The sequence below is a fragment of the Thalassophryne amazonica genome, chromosome 4, assembly GCF_902500255.1.
Source record: "Thalassophryne amazonica chromosome 4, fThaAma1.1, whole genome shotgun sequence".
Taxonomy (NCBI): Eukaryota; Metazoa; Chordata; class Actinopteri; order Batrachoidiformes; family Batrachoididae; genus Thalassophryne; species Thalassophryne amazonica.
The window spans coordinates 111,823,525-111,850,729 of NC_047106.1; the positions used below are offsets into that span (position 1 = coordinate 111,823,525).

At 38.1% G+C, this 27,205-nt stretch overlaps 1 protein-coding gene across 2 annotated transcripts in view; it reads right to left on the bottom strand.

The window, feature by feature from the left end:
• Window positions 1-479: 479 nt before the first annotated feature.
• The window catches only part of LOC117508633 (cell adhesion molecule 2-like), a 717,110-nt gene continuing 690,384 nt past the window's right edge, over window positions 480-27,205 (bottom strand). The window contains exons 9-11 of one of the 2 annotated variants that reach the window (XM_034168434.1): window positions 7,602-7,628; window positions 2,445-2,567; window positions 480-2,352 (exon numbers count right to left, since the gene is read on the bottom strand). In XM_034168434.1, the coding sequence (XP_034024325.1) occupies window positions 2,234-2,352; window positions 2,445-2,567; window positions 7,602-7,628 (269 nt within the window). In that variant the 3' untranslated portion in view covers window positions 480-2,233. The remainder of the gene's footprint in view (window positions 2,353-2,444; window positions 2,568-7,601; window positions 7,629-27,205) is intronic. The other variant, XM_034168436.1, reaches the window with a different exon arrangement.

Sequence of the window (27,205 nt, forward strand, 5' to 3'; positions counted from 1 at the left end):
AAGTGAGAAAATGTTAATGCCTGTTTGAGAAAGTGTATAAAGTGTGTAGTGAGGGGTTTTACAGCCTTAAAACGTCTATAATAATTGTAAAAAATAACGCTGACTACTTCGTGGATTTCGCTTATTGCGGGTTATTTTTAACTCCCGCAATAAACTGTATGTATGTATATATATATATATATATATATATATATATATATATATATATATATATATCTGAAGGAACTTCATGGTTTTTAGGTTCTTCCTTCACTGAGTTGCTTTGCATACATTATTAATACTAAAAGCTGAGCAGTGTTCAGCAGTTGTATGCACTTACAGCTTCAGTCAATGTCTGTCAGTGTACACTGGATTTTTGCAGCTGTGGACACATGGCCTGATGGTGTGACTTTTCAGTGTCCATTAGCACATTTAAAAAGTAAAACACAGTCACAAAAAAAAAAAAAAAAATAATAATAATAAAAAATAACAGAGTGGCAATTTTCAAGTTGTTCATACTTTAATCCAGATTTTCCTTCTTTTCTTTTTCTTTTTTTCATTTTTTTTTTACAGTGGCATAGTTGAAAAATGAATATTCAATACATCACACATCCCCCATAAAAAGCAAATTAATTACAGCGAATAAAACTTTATACAAAATGAGTTATTTATAGCATTGTACTGACTGAGCTAACAAAATAACATGTGTCCATTGGCAACAATGAATTTAATACAGTGACTATGTACAGTGAGGGGATGTCTGATTCACCAATGCCTCAGCATGTCATTAATACTGTTTGCAGCAAACTCAAAGGCCATAACGGTGATCATCATATTGTTTGTCATGATAACTTACAGAATAAAAATCAAACAAACAAAAAAGCAAATGGAAAGGTTAATGTCAGACAACAACTTTAGTAATGACAGCAATAATATCAATCAATACAGTATTATCTAATAAATGTCAATCAGAATAATAAATACATATATTTTAACCAGATTCCCTCCCCCCAACACACACACATACACACATTTTATTCTTTCGATTCGGATCCCTGTTTGAAGAATTCTTTCAAAATGTGAAAACGGTATCTTCAAAGTGACAGGTAGTGATATGATCTGAAATTAAAAAGCTCTAATTTGTGTTTTCTTTTACTAAAACATAATACTTACACATTATTTACACGCCTTCTGGCAAAACAATCTCTGGTTTTACTTAGCTTAATGACAAAAATTAAAATGTGGAGTATGTAAATAGTGATTATGCTAATATACAAATTGTTATGTGTCAGGAATCTCAAGTTTCAACAATTTCGTTCACCATTATTCACGTTAGCAAAGTATTTTACAGCAATATCCACATATTGAGCATAGTTATTCAATAAAATAACATACATAAAGAACACCCACAAGGTTTCATTCATTCCAGTTGGATTGTACGTGAAATAGGCAACGAAAAAAATTCATTAGTGGCAACAACTTTTGAACTCCTCATCGTATAACTGACATCATCTCTCTGTCGAGACTCGCATTGAATCCTGAGAAACAGTTGATGTGTTATCCCTCCATTTTAGTCCTCAGACTTTGTGCTTTAATTTTCTAACTTGCTCTCTGTTGTGGTAAACAACAGCAAAACACAATCAAAATGGAAATAAATCAATGCAAGAATACACAGACACTGCTAAAAGTGAGCTGATGTCATCTAGAGACGATCACCAAGTGTGCTTCTACGTTTTGTTTTGTCTTGTCAAAATGTTTGGTCTACTTCAGGATTTTTATTTATTTTAAATAAATGCAGTATGGGCACAGTGGGGTTGACTCCGCGCAACAAAAAGGGCACTTTTAAAAAAAAAAATTCTTCATCAAATGTTAATATCTGATGAAGTTGTGGATCTATCATGTTTTGCTGTTACAACAAAACAGTATGAAAAGCTGATGCGTTGAAACATAAATGACAAAAAAAGCTTTGTTACAGGTTGAGTGAAGAAATCAGGCTGTTATAACTGAAAGAAATATATTTTTTAAAAAGTACAACAGTTTTCTACCATGGGACCTTGGAAATAATCCCAAAGGACACAGTTCAGACTGAATACAAATGGAGAAGAGTATGTTGTCAGCAAATGCTTTGAAAATAAGCATATAATCATGTGAGGACAAATGAAACAGATTATGTACCAACGCAGAGGCAGCTTCAAAAATCACACCTGCCATCCAAAATTGTCAAAATGAGCAAAAACAAATGAGCAACAGAGGTCTAAATGAAATACTCTTTCTTTTCCTCTGCGTGCACATGGTTTCCCTCGGCGTTGATGATGGCCGTGTCTGCATCGGGGGCATCCTCCGCGCCTTTGGCCTCGTGTGTTAAATATGTCCCTGTGGGCATAAAAAACGACAGTGAGTTATTGATGTTTTTGCTCGAGGCCAGAAAAGTTATTATTCAAGGGAGCCAACGTGACCTATTTTACCTTTATGTCTGGCCAGATAACGTCCCAGAACTATTATCAAACACAAGGTGATGAAGACGACCACTGCAACAACACCACCGATTAAAGCGTGGTCAGGTCCGTGCTGTCCTAAAGCGTTGGGGTCTGGATGAAGACAGACAGAAAAGCAGAGGTAATGTTAACACCTGCTGGTGTCTCACACACAGCTGCTTTATTAAGGAGCAATGAAAATATTTTAATCCTTTTGTTCTCCTGAGCAAATCCAGCTGCAGCTTTTACACTTGTGAACAAAGCATAAGAGGCCCAACTGAGCTTCTGTCATACTTAGAAGCAACCTGAACTGAGGTATAAGACGTAATCACAGGAAATGCCACGGATGTCTACACTTCTTAAAATGGTTTAAACAAACGCTGAAAGAATGCTTTGTCTTTTTGTGAGCTCACTCCCACATTCTGCTGCTGAGGACCAGGATTTTCAAATAGGCATTATTTAACATGAGGCATCCTCTAGACAGAGAGCATGCTGATGGTTTCCCATGCCTTTTGTGTGTGCCCTGTAATAAACTGTACGTGGATGTGTCTTTACTGTGCATCTCAGGTGCTCTCATTATCTCAAGCTGATGAACGGCGGTCGCTTGCTCTCAGTTTTGCAAAGTGACCTGGGATATGACGGCGGGGATGTTCCTGCAAACCTTGTTAGTTTCCCCTGCTTTGGAAATATAATGATCTTTAAAAAAAGAATAAAAATATTGTGTATTTAAAATAAAAATAGTGAAACATGCAGGTTGCTGAAGTCCATGCAGAATAGAGCCATCAGGCAGCAAGCACTTCATATTTTTTAATCAACAACTCACTTGCAACAGTTGGATTAATTTAATTGCATGTTGATGATATAATGATGTGTACAGGTGATCACAGTGTGCACACGGGGCATAAGTTCTTTTCATATCACACCAAGCTAAGTAGTGGTGCAGCTTAGCTAAAATTTCCATAAAAAGTGTTCATTTTGTGATAAAAGCATGGAATTTGACACACGTATTCTAAATTAATTAATGTTTATTTTCAGATATGGAGCCATCCTGGAGCTGACCTCTAATGAGCTACAGGGGGCAATAAAGAATTACACAGGGGTCAAAATTTAAAATGCTTCAATTATGTTGACAACAATACCACATTATTTGTGTGATCATAACGACTCCAAAATGGTATAGTTTGGACTATTTATGACTGAATTTCATGGGTTAAAAACAGCAAAAATGGTAACAAAGGTCAGTTTCAGTTTGTATAATGGTCAAAAGTTGCTCCAATTTTGGCAAAAAAATGATGCAAATTATTGGTTGAGTTAATAGCATTTTAAAAAGGAACAGTTTGCACCATCTGTCATGCTTAGTTATCATGTTACGGGGTAACATATGTCACGTCAAAGAATCCAATGGACGTCGACCTTGTTTTACCTTTACTTTGGAGACCAAGCATTCCACACAGTCAAAACTATTCCATTTATTAATCCTTTTATTTCGACCAATAATTTGCATCACATTTTACCAAAGTTGGAGCAGCTTTAACATATGACAACTGTACAAACTGAAACTGATCTTCGTCACCATTTTTGTCATTTTTACTCCATAACTCCAGAACATTCAGTCCTAGAAAGTCCAAACTATACCTTTTTGGAATCGTTATGATCAGACAAATAATGTGGTATAGTTGTCAACATGATTGGAACATTTTTAAATTTTGATCCCTGTGTAATTCTTTATTGACCCCTTTAGCTCATTAGAGGTCAGCTCCAGGATGGCTCCATATCTGAAAATAAACATTAATTAATTTAGAATAAATGTGCCAAATTCCATTCTTTTATCACAAAATGAACAATTGTTTTGCTATGCCGCCCCACTAAAGTGGCCAAGTGTTCGCAGCAATGACAAACGATGAACTGCCCGCATTTCAACCCAGCACAACTTGTCGCCAAAACATAACCTCATCCCTTTCACCTCAAAAGGCACAACTCCTCATTGAAATGCAAACATTGTCACCTCACCACTGACATACAAACAGCTTTAGAACCCATTAAAAATCACTGACCAATCTATTTTTGAAGGTGAACAAAGTGTGCCACACACAGCTCAGTCTCATTTTTTTTCAAAATATCATCACAAAATGTATTATTATTTTCATGACGCGGTCACCCTTCGCGTACTAATTTTAACCCTAACAATAACCCTAAACACAACCCCAGTGTCACGCCAAATTTGATGACACCATCACAAAAATCTACTCCATTTCCTTACGGTATCACAAACTAATAGATTAAATCACTTTTCATAACGCCATCACAAACTTGGCATCAGATCGGGTTGGCCACACGTGTACCAACAAACACAACATGTACACATTGTGCGCTATGTTCCACTTGACTTTGCATGCTTCTGTGGAGTCTGTCATAAGGAACCTCTTGTCAAAGCATTTGCATTTTGGACTCAAATTATTTAAAACATAAATGTTTATTTGGACTCTAATCAAATACTCTTATCCTGAGTTATAAATGCAACATGTTTTTTGCATACACATTTGTTTGTTTTTCAGAAATCTCAGGTAATTTCAAAAGTGCCATATTATTATCACTCCAAAGCACACCTGTGCAATAATCATGCTTTTTAATCGGCATGTTGACATGGCACACCAGCCAGATGGATGGATTGTCTGGGCGAAGATAAAGTTTGTTCACTAATGCTGATTTTAACAAATTTGTGAACAGAATTTGATGGAAATAAACCTTTGGTATGCATAGAAAACATCTTTTACTACAAGTCATGAAAAATGGGAGGTTAGAGTTGGCTTCACTTAAGAACTTGTGTAGCAATCTTCTGCTTCTGCTTAAACTAATTAAGGTTTTATAGAGATTCAAGTAAAGCGATGAAGTTGCATTAATATGGAACTTTAACTTCTCTGTTCTGTTCTACCATGAAACTGCAACTGTTGACACAACAGTCACGTTTTCCTGTGCACAATGTAACTTCTCCAAACAGAAGCACAGAACATCTTCTGGCTTGGACGTCTAGTGTTCTTCTTGCTCGGCCACTCAGTGTTTGCGAAATGGAGATGACAGACAGATTAACCATGGTGTGCCATGATGTTTGATTGTAGTCTAGGGATGGGTATCGATAAGAGTTTATCGATATCGATACCATTATCGATTCCGCTTATCGATCCGATTCCTTATCGATTCCCTTATCGATACCGCTTGTTAATTTTTTTGTGTACTAAAAGTAGACTTTATAGGTCTTCTATGTCTGTGGGTCAAAGAGCTTTTTCTTATCGTGCACCCGCTCTGTGGAATGGTCTTCCTGCGACCGTGAGGCAGCTGGAGTCCATGGACATTTTTAAGTCAAGACTTAAAGCCTATTTTTATTCTCTTTCTTATGAATAGTTTTTTTTTATATCTGTTTTATTCTTTGACTTCTGTTTTTAATTATGTATTAGAATTTTTTTATTTATTTATTTATTTATTTATTTTTTATGTTGACCTGTTCTATGTGAGGCGCCTTGACATGGCTTTTGTTGTGATTTGGCACTTTATAAGCCGATTAAACTGAAATTGAACAACGTTTTTACTGAGTCTTAAAGTAAATAAATATGAAATTGATCACTGGATCCTTAAACTCTGGACATAATAAACTCTACATGGTGGATCCTTGATCTCCGGACATAAATAAAAATAAACAAAATCTATAGTTTTTGTCAAAAGCATTTCCTTTCAGATGTTATTGGCATGAATGTCTTTCCATACATCTGAGCTGAGCTCTTGCAGCTGTGCTGTGCTGCACGTCAGGATGTAATTTATAAAGAAAGCAGGACATCTCATTTTGGGAGGAAAAAAAAAACGTTTGAGTTGATTGGAGTTTCTTGTCTGTATTACGTTTGTAAGAGGTGTTATTTTATTCAAAGCGGCGATTCCTTTTGAAGTTAATTTTAACCAGACTCTGTCTCAGCAGAGAGCCGCGCAGCATTTGGAGCTGTGCCAATGGAACGGAGGATGATTCTCGTTTCTTGACCACAAGACAAGAGTCCCAGTTAGTGACTTTAATACACACAAAAGTGACTCACAATATTTTAATGGCTTTGAGAGGGGTTAAGAAGCGGACTTGCCATTTCTGAAGCACAGCGAATCAAAGAACCAATGAGCTAGTGGATCGAAGCATTGCTTCACTGGTTCACACTTCAAAGTGGTGTCGTGCTGCAGAAACGGATGATTACAGACCCGCTGCAGGGTCTATAATCAACGTAGAGGAATGATCATTTTCCCGAGAAACACCCTCAAAAACAATGACTGCGCTGAAGGACCGATAAGGGAATCATTAAGCAAAAAGGCTATTGATATCAGTGGATCGAATAATTTCTTAACGATACTCGAAAAGAACAGGTTCTCGATACCCAACCTTATTAATGACTGATGGAAATTAAGTGCAAAACATATTTAGTGGCTTGGAAATGTTCATGTATTCATCCCCTGACTTGTCTAAATAAAACTGCTTATAAAAGTGATGACTTTTATAACCAGATCTCATATTTAGTTTGACTATGAATATAAATGTCTGTAATTCCTAAATGGAGAATATGGTATTTTTGTTAAACCCTTTGAATCAAAATCTACACCACAAGCACATCTCCACTGTTCCATTACAGAAGCCACATTACAAAACAAACAACAAAAAAGGCATTACTGTCCAAATACTTATGGACCTGACCATTCTTAAATAAATAGCTGCAAATGCCAGAAAATGCAATGCATATTAATGTACCTTATCATGAATATTATGAAAATGTACTTTTGTCAAAGGAACAAAGTTAAGAGAAAATGTTGAATTGCCATTTTCCATTGAATTATGCTATGATCACTTCTTAAATCAAATATTTACACGTGGGTGCAACTCCACTCAAACAGAGCCATTTTATTGTGCAAAGCCAAACCAAAGGAGTAAATAGGTCGTGGGATAACTTATGCAGCCTGAGACATGGCCAGAGACAAAGTGAGTGGCATCAGCAGAGCGGGCATCCATGCATGGTGATGGTTTTTTGGCTCATGGAGTGGAGGCAATGATGTGTCCTGACCCACATCCAGATCCAGCATCACACACTGTAAATCTGGCTTGCAATGATTATCCAGTGGGATATTTACCTGTTGTGGGCCCTGGTAAGCCTTTGGCTGTTGCCATGGTTGCAGATAGTGACAGCAGTAAGGGAAGACGAAGGGAACAAGACGGTGATAAAAAATGTGACCACAAAGTTCAAAAGAAACATGAGAAAATACCACTGACTTTTTTTTAGCCATTGCTTAGACAGCATGCATAAGTGACATTAAAGAAAGCTTGCCGTCTGAACCAGATTCATGCTGAACTAGAAAACAACTACTGGAAACCTCACTGAGAGATCAGCACACGACACCTTGACAAAAACAAGATAACCAACAATGGCGTACATACGTTTTTGGTGTGTAACTGCAAAGATCATAATTACACACTGTGAGTTTGGTGTTTCATACAATTGGCTGTCAGGTAACTCTGTTTGTCTGCGCCCAACACCACCCCCCCATCCCCACCGCCAAAAACATTCTCCAACTTCATAATTATGAACACCTGTTTGATGACTTGGATTTAATTTAAAAAATACTGATCAGATCCGATTAGATTGGGACATCCCTCTTAAAACCATGCATGCTGTCATCTTGTAAATCACCAAACTAAAAATGGCACATAACAAAGATGATCTTTTTCATTTGTGGTGAATGCCAGATTGTCTAATCTGCCATAGACGTGTCTGTTCCATGGGGGAACATGATGCCCACTGTGTTTGTAAAATCGAGATGAAATATATAAGAGAAGAGGAGAACATGTGGCTGTGGGTGATGTGAACAACTTTTTGTTGTTACTGCAAATTACTGTTGGCTAACTCAAAACACTACTTGGAAATGTTTTGAAACCTCTGAAACACCCATGTTCTGGAAGATTGTTCTGAAACCCACATGAAAAGGAACACTTTCAAAACAGCACAACAGAATGGGAACGAAAACCGTATTTAAAGAATATAAAGAGTGGCTGGCGATGGCCCCAGATCTTTTAGTTGCCACTACACGAGTGACAGATAAGTCAGAACACTGCTTTGATATGTTTTGAAGCCTTATACTTGTAGTAAACTGGCAGACTACAACTAACATGAAATGCACACTGCCATCTCCTCTACTGGAGGGTGAAGAGGAACTTATTCTTATCTACGCCATAGATAGATAGATAGATAGATAGATAGATACCGTAGATAGACAGATAGACAGATAGACAGACAGACACTGATGCAGAAGTGATGATGTAGAAGACAATGACTGTTATGTTTGTGCAAAACAGTGGGTTTAAAGTGTAGGTGACACGATATGTAATGTTTTTTGAGAATGTAAGACTAAAATTAAACAACAGTTTGAAATTTATCCTTTCCTGGTGTGCAGTTACTGAAGAGATAAATATTAAGATTTTGAACTGTGCGCCATTAAAAACCAGGAACTTCCCAGTGAGTCCCGACATTGGAGAAGAAGGAGGAAGTGGCATCCCTGCCGCAACATTACCTTAATATTCCCATTAATTTTTTGATTAATTTCTGGATTTTTACAGGCTACTGACAGCACTGTTTCTACAGAGTGGTTCGGGTTGGTGGTACACGTTTTTTTAATACGTGTCAGAATGGTTAATACTCGCCGACAGAATCCTTTTAATTGGCAGGTGGAGCACTTTTATTGACAAGCGCGCTCACACGGTGTCGGCAACTTCTCCACGGTCTTAACTTGCAGTGCAAACAGGAGAGACTTGATCCATCAGCTGCAGACCTGTAGCTGACCGTGCTGGTCGCGGATCAGTACAGCATAGACTCGAACCATCATGGACTTTTCTTCAGCCAGGACAACGAATTAAATTATTTTCAGACGTTTTCATCAGACTGAAGATGATCTCACTGAAATAGGCATGTAAGACTATATATTATTTCCTCCTTGTGTGAATGGTTTTAATATTTAATATCAACGTGTTAAGCTACTAACGTACAGTACACTAACTGTATTCAAGAAGGAAAGAATATTTATTTTAAAAATAGCTGATATTTTCAGTCCCACCTGAATTTTTTTCAGATTTGAATGTACCTGTTTCTCAGGGAAAAAAAATCAGAAATAAAAATCCACACCACCACTTTTTTCTGATGTCACAGATAGTAATTTCTTTCTTTTTTTATCAGTTGATTAGACCAAAGAGCTGGCAAAAAGTATCACCTCCACCCACATGGTGAAATCACCTGAACTATTTATTTATTTTATAATCACCATTCTGTGTTCTGAACTCTGCCTATATCATCACTGTTGTCAGACTGAAGGTTTTCCTCCAAGGTTTAGTCTCCCTCATTTTTATCTAAATAAGGCTCAAAACCATAAAGTTGTGTCCTCCATAGCTTCTTCAGAAACACCTTCAGAATGGACTTAAAAAAAAAGCTCCACACTAGAAAAAAAAAAACTGTCCAAAAACAGCTCGACCTCTGCTGTGTTTACAATTGATTTGGTTTTGAATCAGCAGGTCCGTTCTGGTGATGACGTCGCAACAATATTATGCAATATCATTTTTATATCATGCACATGTTTACATCATGAAATTAGACCTAATTTGACTGTTTTTTGGTTTGTGGATTTTTCTGTTTATTATATGATGACAGATGATTCTTTTGAATTTACCATTGCACAGGAACTCAATTAAAAAAATTTCATTCCACTGAACATAGTTTTCATAATATTGATCCAAACTGTTTTTTTTTTTCTTAAAAATATTATTCATCATTGTAAATACTTTACTGAAGAACAATTTAAGGATGATTGTTTGACAAATGGGATGTTCTCCATCATACATTTTAATAGCAGAAGTCTTCTTATCAATTTTTCTAAAATTCAGGACTGTTTAAACATATCCAACAATCATTTTTCAGTTATTGCAATTAGTGAGACTTGGTTAAAACAGGTTGACATTGTTCAGCTTGAAGGATATGAATTTTTTTTTGCCACAAATAGGATAAAAAAATGGGGTGGTGGTGTGGCGCTTTATGTTATTTCACATCATCAAAGTGAAATGTACAAAATATGTCATTTTCTTTGGAGAATGTTATGGAACGTGTCAGAGTGGAAATTAAATGTAAAAAAAAAAAAATAAAAAATCAAAAAATATAATTATAAGCTGTGCTTATAGAGCTCCCGGATCAAATATTAATATTTTTATGGACAAATTGACTGAAATGTATAACACAATTATAAATAATAAGCTTTTATTTGTTTGTGGAGACTTTAATATAGATGTCCTAAATCCTCATGGTCAACCCCAAATAATGGAATTTATAAATTCTGTGTTTTGTATGGGGTTGTATCCAGTGATTACACATCCAACTAGGATAACTATGAATACATCAACACTTGTCGACAACATATTAACAAATGTTACTGTAGGAAATTTAATGGGTGGATTACTCATTAGTGATGTCAGTGATCATTTGCTGGCTTTTGTTGCTTTCCAGTCTTTAGTTCATAAAAATGATCAAAACAAAACTACAAACTTCGTAAGGAATATGACTGATGTTACGATTGAAAATTTCGGAATGGACTTAATGAATCAAACTTAGTGTGTTTATATTGAAGATATTGACAAATCATACAAATTATTTATCTCTATTATTTCCAATTTGTATGATAAACATTGCCCATTTGTGTCAAAAATTGGTAACAAGTGAAAAATTCATAAACCTTGGGTCACAAAGAGACTCCAGCATGCATGTAAAAAGAAAAAAAAGTTTTGTATAAGCAGTTTATCAAACTCAGAACAAATGAAGCTGAAACAATAAACAAGACACACAAAAACAAATTAACTAACATTATGAGATCTTGTAAGAAGCAGTACTATATTGATTTATTGACAAAAAATAACACCAATATTAATATTAATATAATATTAATATTAATTTAATTAATCATTAAATAGAAAAGTTGTTAAAGATTATCCAGCTTATTTTACACATATTCTGACACAATCGTAAAAGAAAATAAAGTTATTGCAGATCATTTCAATGACTGTTTTGTTAATGTGGGAAAAAAAACCACAAATTCAATTGTATCCTTGAAAACGTGTTCTTTGAACAACAGTAAAACAATTAACACAATTCTAGATTCAATGTACTTTAAAGAAACAGAGGAAAACAAAATCATTGACATAGTTCATAAACTAAAAGGAAAAAAATCAACTGATATGTTTTGATAAAGAATATTATTGATTGTATTGTTAAAACTTTACCTCATATTTGTAATTTGTCATTAATGACTGGAAAATTTCCTTCTAAAATTAAGCTAGCTAAAGTGATACCACTGTTCAAATCTGGTGACAAACACGTCTTTTGAAACTATAGGCCAATCTCACTCTTAACACAATTTTCAAATTTCTGGAAAAGATATTTGTAAAGAGGTTAAACGATTTAATAACTAAACATCATATACTCAGTGAACAGAAATACGGATTTAGAAAAAATCGCACTAATTCACTGGCTTTAATTGATTTTGTTGAACAAATTACAAATGCAATTGAGAACGAGAAATACACTGTAGGGGTTTTCTTTGATTTACAGAAAGCATATGACACTATAGATCACACTTTAGTGTTGGATAAACTACAGAAGTATCATATTAGAGGACTGGCACATGATTGGTTAGCGAGCTAGTTACACAACATGTATCAATGTGTCCATATTGGTGGGATACAGGGTTCTAGCCAAGGTGGGTGGCGCCAGGCTGTCCTGCCCGGTACTGCAAATTTCCACCCATTTCTCGGGTTCAAACTGGCTATGCCACCTTGCACAGAATTTCTGAAAAATGAACTGAAATGTTGCTGAAAATGTACCAATTAGATCGTATTTCAAGCTTATAGCATCATAGTTTTGCAATTTTAAACCAATAATTAAAGTACTAAGAAATATATTTCTAATTTTCTTCGTATCAAATCGCAAACAGAAGAGATCAGAGAGTCAGCGTGTTCTGTGGTCACAGAGCTGTAGATGAACAGCATCTCTCCTGCGCGCTGAGCTGAAGAAAATAAATGAACCCCACAATGAAAGTCCTCCAGAGGTCTTTCTGAATCTGTATCCTGAAACCAGGATGACCAGCATGGCAGCACCTGTGTGGGCACAGACAGCCCCTGTTTCCTCGCCGTATTGCACTCTGGGCCGGCCGCAGGTCTGTGTGCAACTCCAGTAACAGTGGCGTTGGTAAATGAAATCGGTTTATGAGCCAATTATCGTCATTTGCAAGTAAATCCTCGTGTTCTGAGTACACGCTCACATCGGATTGCACCATTTGCAATGTGCTTTAACAGTGCTAACACAGCCATTGTTAGTGCCATTTTACGCATCACTTTGCGCATGCTTTTATATCCATTCATATAACTGCAAACGTGGGTGCGTTAATTGCTCATCACTGTGTCACTGATGTGCACATCACTCTTCTAGCGGCAGGTCTGCAATGTCTTCATTAAACCCTCTCAAAGCCATTTAAAGATGTCAGCTTTGTGTGGATTAAAGTCATGAACTGGGATTCTTGTCTTGTGGGCAAGAAACGAGAGTCATCCAATGTTCCACACCGGAGTTTTACGCAATGGTTCTCTGGCATGAGCACCAGCTGGTGTGTAAACTGAAGTTGCCCATCAGGAAAAGGAAATAATAATAATTGTAATAATAATAATATTAATAATAATATCCTCCAACTTGTGGGACTAAGTGCACAGCTCCAAAGAGCTGCGCAGATTTCGGTCATAATTAATAACTTCAGAGTGAATTAGCATTTTATATCAAATGACACATTTTTCCCAGCATTACAATACAAACGATAAACTACAACCGACCAAAACCGGGGTTTTTTTTCCCCAAAAATGAGACAGCCTCCATTTTTTATGAATTAGATACTGACGTGCAGCCAGTTGCAAAAGCTCAGCTCAGAGGCTTTGGAGTTACATTTGTGTCATTAGTATCTTAACCCTCTGGGGTCCGAGGGCATTTTTCAGTTCACTTGTCTGGCATAAATGTTTTATTATTGCTGCTAACAGCTCTCCCTGCTTCCCACAATCAAGTTTTATGTCTCTTTTTTTCAGGACAACCTGTACTTTCAGAATATATGCTACAGTGGTGTTTTATAATGGAATAAAGGTTTACAATCACAAATAAGAAAGGAAAAAGTAAAGTGGAAATGATTTTCCACACACATTTATTCAAAACACACAGCAAACTATAATAAGCAAATGTTTTGACAATTTATAAAGGTAAGTTGAGGTCTTGTGTGAAAGACTGTACAACAAAAAGGTTCAAACAATAAACACAAATGCACATTTTGAACAATATATACAAAATGGTCTATGCGTTTTGTTTGTCTTCATCTCAAAGCAATTTCTGTCTGCTAATACACAAAGGTCACATCACAAACTACTACTTCTCTGTTGACTGTGTGTTTGTTCGCTCCTGCTCTGACAGCAGCTTTCACACTTCGAGGCCCATTCACACTCTGAGGAGCGGCCCCACCCCCTTGCTCTATTGATATGATAAACAGTACTTTACACCGGCACAAGAGAGCTTGCCACAGGCTTATCCAATAACATTCACAGGCAAACTAGTGAAGCAATCCTGATACTCACACACTCTTTGTTTGAGCACGTGAGACTGTATGAGAGGTCCTCCGTCTGCTCCATCTGCTCACTTTCACTGATTGCTGTGTATAATGGCGCAGGGCGCATTGGAGCCAGCAGCCAGGGGCTATTTAATCGGGCCAACTAGTAACACATCACTCCTAAAAACAATCTTTGGTTTATCACGTGAGGTAAATCTGCCCTACGATTGGATTTTAGAAAACCATGTGATGGTGAACCAATTCAGATTGGACACTCACATTGCACACATCATCACACAGCTTCTATGAGGAGTACAAAGATGGTGGATGGCTGGTTCAAAAGTCCGCGGAGTTAACTTTTCAGAAAAAAAAAGACAAAAAAAAAAGACTAAGTTTCTATCTCATATCATTAAAAAGTTATTTATAATTTAGTAAAACTTGGTCTCAGCCGTCGTATACAACGGCGTCAGCCCCAGAGGGTTAATGGAAATGCTTTTGGCAAAAACTACAGATTTTGTTTATTTCTACTTATGTTCACAGATCGAGAATCCATGATGGACATCAAGGAACCTGACCATGTACAGATTTTATGATTTTTATTTATGTCCATAGATCAAGGATCCAGTGACCAATTTCATATTTATTTACTTTAAGACTCAATAAAATGTTGTTGACATAGAAAACCTGTCAAGCCTACTTTTGGTACACAAAAAAATTCACAAGAGGTATTGATATGGGAATCAATAAAGAATCAGATCGATAAGTGTAATCGATAATGGCATCGATAGATAAAATCTTATCAATACGCATCATTAAATCGTATTGCACCAAATCGCATCCTATCATATTGTGAGGAATTGAATCACCGTCAAATACATATCAAACTGCATTGAATCGGGAAAGGGGTAAATCATACTGCATTGTATCATCAGTATCGCTATATGTAACGTATCGCTGGTAATGTATCGAGGGGTATATCAAATCGTTGTCAGTAATGAGAGTCACATGCCTAGTGTTGTGGTTTGTTTATGACCTGAAGCTCAAATGTGTTGAGGTGGTTTTGCAGGCGAGAGAATGTAGCTACTCTGGTTAGCTGTGTAGGCTAACACTTATCGAGACGATGTCTCCCATTTGCCTCATGTTCCCTTCTCCACTGGGAACCAAAAAACTGCACTTTTCATGACTGCTTCAGTGACTGCAGCCGAAAACAAAACAGTACACCATTTTCCGTGTGAAGTTATGCTGTGTATATATTGCGCAATGGGAGCGGCTGTCTCCATAAGTAGTCAAATCCCGCGATATCATGCAGGGTTCAAACGAGACTGCACTGCCCTATTACAATAAGTGTTCTAGAAAATGAATGAATATAGTATATGGTGGGTTGCACTGTTCTTAAGATTGGGGACAGCTGCTTTATGTCTTTAGTAATTGTGTGACAAAACAAAACCAATAATAACAACCAACAGCAACACATCTATTGTACAGCATGAAGAAGAAGCAAAGACAAAAACAAATTCAAACCAAACCAAACCAAAAGAAAACAAAACAAAACAAAACCACTAACACCCTGTGAGTTAAGAGAATTCAAGCCCTTAGTTTGAACAACAATTACTCATTTCTCAGTTCAGGGTTTGTGATAATGAGTTGATTATCAAAATGAAGCACATGAGAAACCTAAGCAACCCTTGTGCTTTCTCCATGACAACGCTGAAACTATTTTAGCTGTCAAGGAAACCACTTAGCATGTTTTACCAACAGAGTGCTTTTGTAGCACAATATGGTAACAAGTCATAAGCAAACACTAAAACGCTACACTACTTATTCCATTAGGAGACATGAGCTGAGTAAACACATGGCGCGTGTAATTAATGTTCCATAATTGCATGTGTTCTTGTTGATTGCTTGTAATTCTAGAAAGAACAAGAACAAAAATGTTATTGTATTTTGTGCTCATATTTTATCATATCATTTGTTTCTACAGGTAGTTTTTGCAACAGTTTACATATACAGAAGTATGCAGAAGCATACACAAAAACATGCATTTGGTATTTCCCCACCAAAAAGGGGAACTTTCTCAAAAAACATACATACAGTACCAACATATGCATCTCATGCACACTTTACAGCATCCATATATACGATTTTGTATAATTGCCTCAGTTTGATTTTATTTTATTTTTAAAAAGGAGATGTGGGGGGGGGGGGGGGGGTGTGTGTGAAAAAAGCAAGACAACAATTGTACATAATTACTATTAATATATTACTGTAGAAATGATGGATGGGTGCTATAGGTATCACAGTAAACCATAGTAACACTTGCTCTATTAAGAGTCAGCTGGTCTTTATTCTGACCAATAGTAGAATCATAATCTTGGAATCTGTGACCACCTTCTTCATACATTTCTTTTTTCCTCGATGGATTGGAAAACTAGAGCCATTTTAAAGAAAAAAAATGGCTCCTATGTATCTCTGGAAAGTGGGGCTAACTTTGGTGGAGTGAAATTTTCCAAAATGGCCACCGCCACTATCTTGAAAAACAGTAAATGGACTGCATTTATATAGTGCTTTTCCATCTGCATCAGATGCTCAAAGTGCTTTACAATTATGCCTCACATTCACCCTGATGTTAGGGTGCTGCCATACAAGGCGCTCACTACACACCGGGAGCAATAGGGGATTAAAGGCCTTGCCCAAGGGCCCTTAGTGAATTTCCAGTCAGGCGGGGATTTGAACCCCTGATCTTTTGGACTCAAGCCCAACACCTTAACCACTAGACCATCACCATCACAGTAAAATGATCTCGGGCACCATATAAGCTAGATGAGGTATTATTTCCCCACAAATTCTGGCGTGACAAATTCACTGAAATGGTTATTTTAGTGTTTCCCGGTCATCCTGATCTGTAAATCCAAGATGGCAAGCAATAAATGATTTCATCAGCAAAAAGGTAAAGTTCATTTGTCAGGTCAATATTACCTTTTTTAACTGTTGAATGTAAAATGGCAAAAATCATTTGTATCAAATGTACATATGATAATACTTTCCATAACCTATACAGAATGAAAACCAAGCAATATACCATATGACCTACATTAACAATTCTGAAAGATGTGCTGTCTAAACTTGCAAAATCAATAGAAGATAAAAAGATGTCCTTTGCAGTAATTGTTGGTGATCATCCCGTCTATGTGCTTATGCTGGAGTTGAAAAGTGAGAATGCTAAGCCATTTGGCAGAATTTTACCATTCATAGGACCCTTACACATTCAAATGTCATTCATCTACACTATATACAAGAGGTTTAAGGGGTCTGGTTTAGCCATATCTAAATTCTGGGATTGTCTGTGAAATGTAAGGCTGTCACACTAGCACTGTGTCTGTTATTTTGCTGTTTTGAGCTAATATTCCTGTGAGTTTGTTTTAGCTGACTGATTTCTGCTCTGTGTTCTTGTTCAAGATGCTGGGGATGATGAAGCTGCAAACAGATCATTACTGACCCGTTAGATGTATCATGGAACAGGAGCATCACATGGTTCCCAAATAGAATGCCCTTGCCTTCATCTACTGTGATTGGAGCAAGAAGACGGTTTCAGTACCAGTTTGAGTGCCAGTGCAAGTGGTGGTTTGTGCTTTCAACTGTCAGCTGACTGTAATGACCACGCTTCATGGGGCCATGATCTTTACCACTTGGTTGATTTGTGGTTGTTATGACCACTGGACTTCAAGATTACCTGGACACCTTGTTCTATCATTATGTGTCTTTGCATGTTTGAAAGTTCTTTGTTGAACTTTTTTGATTTGATCGTTTGTTATTATTAGTATGGCCAAAGCAGATAGTCACCTCTCTGTGTCTGGTCTGCTTGACATTTCTGTGTTTAATGACCTTTGATCCTTATTGGTGAATTTGCAATATGATTGCTTTGACACAAACAAAGTTGTTTGCAGTTGCCACAGTCAACACAATGAAAACCCACATTGGGATGAGGGACACGTTTTACACCAGGTGGCATTCCTGATGTAACTCCAGTTATATATGAAAATCATCTTGAGCTCCTGGTGTTCCCAAGAGCTTGCCCAGCCAAGTACTAATCTGGACCTACCTCTACTTATCATCTGCGATCTGCACAGAACAGCATGGCTGCTTTATCAGCCATGCTGATAAATACTGCCAGTTACCCTCAGATTAACTGTTAAAAATTATTCAGTTACTGTTACGTAATCCACTGGGTCCACAGACGTGCCAGTGCATCCAGGTCAACTGTTCATCATATCTATATTATAATAGCCAAGTGGCCTACGTGTGTGTGCATGTGTATAGGTTCGATCACGCAAAAACCGGGGAGTGCTGACATTTTCGGTTTGGCATGCCTATGTATTTTGGGTCTAGGATGAACGCTGTGAAAACAGACAGTTGATAGGACAAATATTTTTGGAGAAATTAGCAATTTTAGCTAACCAATAAACAATGAATGCTGTGCTGCAATGCACCATGGGAGTTCAGGGTTTTGAGGATTTAAATGTTGTTATTGTGGTTTCTGTTATTTTAACAGTGTTGTTAGTGTTATTGATTTATTGTGTTTTTGTAGCTCAATTGCTTTCATCAGTTTAGATAAGTCTCATGTTGCAGTTACCATGAGTGACTTAAGTTTCATGTTGGAACCATGAGTGAAATGCTTTGTGGTTTTCATGTCTTCAGCCACTGTCTTCGTTTCTCAAGTTAAAACCACCTGCTTACAGCAGCTGTGCGTGCGTGCGTGCGTGCGTGCTAGAACATAGAACTGTTTTACCAAGCCATGACAATGTAAACATGGCAAATAATGACCTTTTTAGATGGCTTCAAATACTTTCTCCACCCGGCGCGGTCCTCTGTGATTCAAGAAGTGATTAGAGCTGTTTTCAGCAGCCAACTTGCAGAGAAAATGAAGAATCCACTACAAAATTATTTTATATACGCAGCATGCAGCGCTCAGCGTGTGGCAGCCGGTGGAACAAAGCACAGTGTCCAGCTGGGAACACAGAGGGTGGGATCGTTATGACAAGCTGTCTCTCTGTCTGCTCTTTTTTTTTCCGAGACCTGCTGTTTGTGTTCTCTGGTTTTGAAAGAAATCCATTTTATGAATTGAAACAATGTAACCATGTTTTCTGATGTGTGTTTTAATGGATGGATCCCTGCGGGCTCATGCACACACGGCAGGCTCTGTGGATCATTTATCACAGACTCGCACACGTTGGATCACACACGCTGCGTGCTACATGGATCAAACCTGTTCACTTTTCACAGTTGAAGTCACGCTTCTCTAAACTGCTGCCTGGTTTGCACAAACCAAGGCGCAGTTCCCTTTGTTCACCATATCGGCCCTCAGCAGCACCAAGACAACAAGGGTGATCACGCTGCTGCAAAGCCTCCCTGCTGTGAATAAATACACAGCCATCAACGATGGTGTCAACACTTAGCTGCACCATGGCAATGAGGGTGATCGCATGCCTGCAAAGCCTCTCCCACCACAGCAGTGCTCACAAACTGGCTTCTGTTTCTACCACACAACATTCTGAGCCACCGACTCAGTTTCTACAGCGTACAGCTGTGTAGATTTGAATGCAATAGCTCAGTGTAGCGTAGACTTACATACAGAAGCGCAGACTTGCTTAAAACGGCGTGCTTTAATCATGTAGTGTTCTACGCAGAAAAGATTAAATGTGTTTAATTTCTTCCGCTTACTTGGAGGAGCAAAAACTCGGCGCTGAGCTGCATAGAGCTGCATAACTCAACGTAGTAGGTACGCCACAATGGGGAACTCTACTTTTGCGCTGGTGTGAAAGGGGCTTAAGATCATAATAAGAACAGCCTTTATCAGGATCTTGAAACACAATGCTCCATCAAAGTATCCTAACTTTTCAATTTGCAGCAGTAGTTAACAGGTGTTGGTTCAGAAAACTGTTCATAAGTATCAACAATCATGTCCCACATATGCACTTTATTACTTATATATGTATGTGTGCGTGTGTGTGTGTGTGTGTGTGTGTGTGTGTGTGTGTGTGTGTGTGTGTATATATATATATATATATATATATATATATATATATATATATATGTGTGTGTGTGTGTGTGGGGGGGGGGGTGTTATACACACAAGGCATATTCACAAAAATGGCGTGTGCACCTTTGTTCACATTTTTCAGTATAATACTTCAGTAAACAGTCTGAAATGGATCTTTTGTGTTTCTGGTCCTGTGGTTCATATTTCAAAGTGACTTGCATGTAAAAAGAAGAAGAAAAACAAAACAAAACAAGAAATACTGCATTATCATCTATGGTCACAAGATGGCACCTTCGACACGTGAAAAGTTGTTCATGTATACTGATCGGAAGGAGGTGCTGTTTGATCTACACACTGGAACAGAAGGTGATGGTAATACACCATCAAGCTGGATGCCAACTGCCATAAAACAAGAACAGGAAGATCTCACTGATAATGACATCCTGGGTTTTTGAGAACAAGTGAAATGAATAAATCATGCTCTCATACCAAAACACCAGACTCAGGGAATACCCTTCATACTACTTGGCACTCCACTTGTTTGCACTTTGTGGGACAGCCAGAGGCATAATGAGGAGGACAGCTAGGCTAAGGTGAGGCTTACTACAATGTTTTAAAAATGTATAGGCATTTTTAAAGTTTTACTTACATTCACTGAGGTAAACATGCACAGGTTTAGATCTGCTTTGAAGTTTGCAGCTGTACAGTGATGACATGAAGACGTTTGCTGTTGAATTCTTTGTGGCTTATAAAATAGCATTAATTCCCAGCTGTTTCACACACTGAATGATCGCTGGCCCTTTGTTCTGCTCACACAAAGCTGTTTCTTGTAATCGCAAAGTGAACTCTATCCAACGACACAATGTCTCACGCCAGGGGTTTCCTGCTTCATTGTTTATTTCGTTGTTTATTATTATTGCATGGGTTTCCTTTGGGTACTCTGTTTCCTCCCACAACAACATGCTTATTTAGGGTCTGCTCCTTTCTCTGCTCCTGACCAAGGAGGAGTCTCTACATCTGGAGTTGGTCCCTGGGCGCTGGACTGTGGCTGCCCACTGCATCTAGTAGTTGTATTGCGTCTAACTGTAACTAGAATGGGTTAAATGCAGAGGATAAATTTCATTAAATGTATGTATTCATTTATTCACTCGTTAGCTTCTGTTTGCTAGCCTGGTGTTAGCATTATAAATGTATAATGCACCAATTAAATTATTTTTGCTTCTTGTTTCATGAAAAAGCAGTACCATGTCTCAAATAAAAAAAGGCGCACTGCAACTTAAAAGTTTTTTTTCTTTTTTCTTCTTCATGATACATGTTTGAACTGATGTGACTAATACTGCAGTACGACATATGGTCAGGAAAATACAGTAATAAGAGCGATAACTGCTGGGAAGATTGTCATCATATTGACCATAGTACAAGGTGGATCATCATGCAAATCATGTCAGTGGCAACAAGGTCAAATTATTACTAACAATATAACATTTCATGCACAGAAAGTATGTATTCCTTGATTAATCTGTAAGCAACAGACAACACTACCAAGAGAGTAGTTTCATTTGACACGTGTTTCAGTGCAAGTTGGCTCACTTAGACCTGGCAATTTCAGTACTTGCTCAGTCTGATTGCCTTCGTGAGACTTGCTGTCCTTTTCAGTTTATTAATGATGAGGAGACATCAGAGGTGAAGGAGAGATTAATCACTCCTCCAAAAAATTAGATGATATTAGTGCCATTTTCCCAGCTGCCCACTCTGCTCCCAACTTAACTCTTAGATGGTGGTTACCATGGTTGCCTCCAAACATGCGCCACAGATGTTCTATCTTTACCTCAAGGCATGTGTCGAGGCCACACCATGTGACCAATGGTAGGACAAAACACATTGCAGTGCAAGGCATTGGAAATACTTTTAAGGAGAATAGCAAAGCACCATAGATGCATTACAATATGTACTGTTAAATGTGTACTGCTAAAATATGATTTTTATTCCCCTTTCTGTTTTTTTGTTGGGTTTTCTTTTTTTTTTGGTTTGCTTTTTTGTTGATTGGCCATTGGACACACCAATGTCCAATGGCATTTGTACAGCATCCAAACTATTGTGAATGCGCTCTTGCTTTGAAATTATTTCCCACAAATTATTTATTGATTTTTTTTTGGCTGCTTCCAGTTACTTGGGGTAACCACAATGGCTCGGCTAGAGATCCATATTAGAATATGATATGTGTTATAACCTTCTAATTGCAAATCCAGCTGTATGTGGAGAACTGCTCCAATATGGTATTCCAGCCAAGCACAATTCAGGACCTACGGGATCAGGTGTGCACAGAGTGACGTGGCTGCAATGTAATCACTACTGTTATGGGACTTTTAGTAGTGACTCACTAAATGCAGACAGGGAATATCTGAAGTATGCTTTCTTCATAAATCTTCTGAAGCCACTTCCAGAGAAAAGTGTAAATGACAGGTGAGTACTACTGATGTATTTTCACTGATCAGGATACACTACTAGCATGAATCGAAGTAAAGATGAAAAACTGGCTTGTTTACCATATGATCAGATGAATGTTTCACTCATCTTCTTCAGTTCCTTTCTGTGTAGAATTCACAAGTTCAACTTGTGTGTCGTGGGCACTCTGGGTTCCTCCCGCCACTAAAATATGCACATTATGGCTTAAAAAAAATCATAGTTTCTATTGATGGAAGATCTCCTTTAATGACCCCAAATGAAAGACAACCAAAACAAAAAATTCTAACCACTGCATAAGTTGTGCATTTGTTTGTCCCTTAACCTCTTTGTCAGTAAACGCATGTGTTGTGGGTATACAGTTTTCTATTTAATTTATTATGTGAAAGTTTGACATTGATGCTAAAATTCTTGAATACACTGCTTTCACATGGGCACATAATAGCATTTTAAAAACCTGTTTTTCTGAGCAAAATGGCAAGGGAAATTGTGAATATTCATGAGATAATGATGTAGTATCTGTAGAGTGCTCCTCAGACTGGAGTAGGCTTTACTAAGCCAGTACCATGAATGACACCTGTTCAGCCAGGGAAAGTCATAGCAAGTCAGGCAGTTTGTTTTTCTCTGTAAATCTTTATTTTTTGCTACATGAAGAGAGGCTTATCTGGCCCATCCATGGCTGCAAGTGATCCTGTTAATGTTTCCCACAGCGCTTCTGACTCAGTTCACACTGCAGTGGGATTGAATTTACAGGCTGCCCATGAGCTCAACTGGTCCCTAGTGGTGTGCTAAGGCATAGGCAGTAGAAATCATCACTCTCTTGAGTGTGGTACCTTGGCCTCTCTGAGTTCACAGGAATTTGCTGATGCAAGCTCAGGGGCAAATATTGGACTCAAACCTTCAAATTTGGGATCTGAAAAAGATTTTCCGTTGAAAAGGGGAGGTTAGTGTCCTAGAGTTGCTTCAGCTATTGTAGTATTGTAGCTATTGTAGTACACTATTGTATTATAATGTGCTACCCTCCCTCAGGGAATAGTAACAACATGCCATATTTCTCAACGCAAAACAAGAAAAACTAACCTTTCCTACCTTCACCACTTTATCCAGCTCTTGCTCAAAAACTGGGCTAGGAATAAAGGTGATATCCTGTTCCAAGCTGTCCTGTCCACTGGAAGTGTATGCCTCCAAGGTGATGCTTCTATCAGTGCATGTTTTTTGGTCAATTTCACATTGCCAAAATGCATGCGGTATGATGACAACTACATTTGCACACTACACCACTGGAAAGTTGCAGAAATATGGAGTTACATTTGTCTCATTAATACCTGCAAATGCACAGAGGGTGATCTACAAATAGTCCTTGATTTGCACGTGTTTTGTGATCCACAAACACAATGTTCAGATTTTTAACTTGTGTGTTGGTTTTTACAAATAAATGTGTATTTGTAAATCTGTAATTTTTTCATTGAAAAAAAGGCATTTGCAAAACTGAAAATTCTGTTTGTGAAGTGTGATTCAGCATTTGTGGCTCACCGATCACACGCATTCATCACTTTGCACAGCTATGAAATATTGAGACATTCTAAGCATAAAACTGTCATTGAGATTCACAAATATATGTCACTAGTCATACTCCCATCCTGTAGATGGCAGTGTTGTTCTATGCATTTTGACGGGGTGGTGGTGGGGGGGAGTGATCAGACAGAAACTTAGAAAATATCATTTCCCACAATGCCTTTTGGCACATGTCAGTTAACGTGCAAACCTTCAGAATCAGTGTGTTACTATAAGATATGTGCTATATTTTCACTTTGTAAAAAAATGAGTGTTGCCGTTAATATTGATAAACTGTCTGGAATTAGTTTTGTTTATAAATTAAACCATGAGTGAAACTCCAGAAGAAACAGTTTCACTCAGTTTTGCAAATGTCTTTTTTTTAACAAATGAAAAAAATTACATATTTACAAATACACATTTATTAGTAAAAACCAACACGTAAGTTACAAATCAAAAATTTGGGTTTGTGGATCACAAAACACGTGTGCAAATCAAGGACTATTTGTAGATCACCCTCTCTGCATTTGCAGGTATTAATGAGACTAATCAGGGGAGGTGATGGTGGAGTGGTTAAGGTTCAAATCCCAGGCTGACTGGAAAATCACTAAGGGCCCTTGGGCAAGGCCTTTAATTCCCTATTGCTTCCGGTGTGTAGTGAGCGCCTTGTATGGCAGCACCCTCACGTTGGGGTGAATGTGAGGCATTATTTGTAAAGCGCTTTGAGCGTCTGATGCAGATGGAAAAGTGCTATATAAATGCAGTCCATTTACCATTTACAAATTTAATTCCATAGAGAAAGGAGTCATGCAGGAGAAGAAGTGACCAAAACATGGCTCAGCTTCACAAAGAAAGAACAGTGTTACTTGTAATGTCCAAAAAATGATTGTTTCAAGTAAGAGTGGAAACCCCAGCAATATGTTCTAAGGGTGAGTGGCACTGTTTCAAAAATGAACAGCACGTTTGTTGCTGAGGATAACCATCCAAAGTCATAAAAATAGCATCACGTAGGCAGGATCATCACAATGACTTCTCTGACTAAGAAAATCGAAGTACAAATGAATGCTGTATAAATATCCTTTCATTTTGTTCATTTTAGATGATGACAGACTGTTTGGCAGTGATCGCTCTGAAGCTACAGCCAGCTGCTCGACTCGCCCATCAGCTCCCAGCCAGCAAACCCCTTTCACGCTTTCTGCACATGGAAGGAAAATGAGCGAATAAAGGGTGAACGAGTGTCACCGTGCAGTCACAAAATGTGCAGGAAAAGGTTTTTAACCTTTCAACAGTAGAAGAACAAGAATTTCCATAGGTTAAAGTTATATCCTTTGAGGAAGAGTAACTTTCAAATTCATTTTAAAATGTTCAGATTTTATGAGGAAGACGTTCTTCATTGTGTTCAAACTCAGACTGATGAGGAATCAATGCGGAAATCGATAATCAGAACAATAAGTGTGATCAGTAATGGCAGTGGTATCAATAAAATCTGATCAATTCCCATCCAAACTCAGTAAAAAAAAATGCCCTCAAAGGTTTCATGAAAATTGTTCAATCCTTTGCATAAGTAATAAAATTAAAACTTTTGCAGATACAGTGAGCTCAGAATTATTTTTTTGTTCCCCAAATAGTAAATGATGATTTGAAACTTAGGGCCCCGTCACACTTAGTGTGGATGAGAACGAGCCAAGCCCAGTCAGGCGGTATGTCAATAATAACCAAACTTCGTGCCACATCTGGCACAATAAGAATTGTGGAGGACAGCTGTCCGAATACCCAGACAGTGCTCTGACCCGCCCTGACTGATCCATGCACATGCCGTGCACATGAGCCTCTGAACGCAGTACAAATGTAGGTGGAACACTGTAAGAGTACCTGAACAGCTGCCAGAATGTAGTAAGAACAACAAGAATGCACTTACAAGCCGTGTGATTGCGGCCCTATTGCGATTTGGCAGAATACAGTATGTTCCAGCAGCACTCGAGGTGCACTCATGATGCGTTCAGCACATTTGGGACATTTGGCCAGGGTTCGACGATGTGGCAGAAAAATGCTGAACGTCCCCCCGAACACAATCAGAATGCTATGAATGTTGTTTTCACACCGTCTGATTGTTTAGAATGCAGTCAGACTCCTGTCAGATGGCACTTCGACTGTCATTCGACATTTTTCCACTTCGACTGCGCCCTGAATATTTTAACATAAGCAAAACATATGGGGCGGCCACACGATTATGCTCGACTGTTTAGATTGTGCTCGGAATGCTGTCTGATGGCCACAAATGCACCTCGACACCTCCTGAATCGAAATCGGTCCCCCCGATGACATGGTTCACGGATTAACACCTTGTTTCTGTTTCAAACCGTACTCCAGTCATCATCTATCTCAGCAACAGATATCTGAAACTTTTGTACAACAATCATTCCCACATAAATTCAGCATTATTTCATCATAAAAGGCGATGGAAGCATTCAGAGTGCCACGGCTAAACGAGCTGCTAGCTGATGCATTCACTGCGCATCAGACATTTCAGACATGCCTCATTTCTGCTTAAAACTGACTTTAGTGTCAGGGCGGGCGGCTGCCCGACAACTGAAGTGACTGGACCCGCAATGCAGACTCCCAGACTTGGAGTTGGAGTAGGAAAAAACATGGTCTTTATTTCAGGCTTAGGTTCGGTGCACAAGTGGTCAAGCAGCGGACCAGAGGTACAATTGGGATCAGACAAAAACGCAGTCATGATCAAGCAGGGGTCAAGGCACGAGCAAGCACAGTAATCAAAGATGAGGCAAAAAGCGTGGTCGAGGAGAACACAGCAATAATTGGTACACGGCTTGGCAAAAAAAAGGACTGACAACAAAAGGCTGAGATGTGTGCAAGAAGCGACAACAAACTGGTAAAGGAGTGGTGGCTGGGAGGAGATTAAATAAGCAAATGTTAACAAGAGTGCACGTGAGGAGAAGGATCTAGAAAGGGGGCGTGGCTAGTGAACAAAGAGTATAGCTGGGGCAAGACAGTGAGGAAG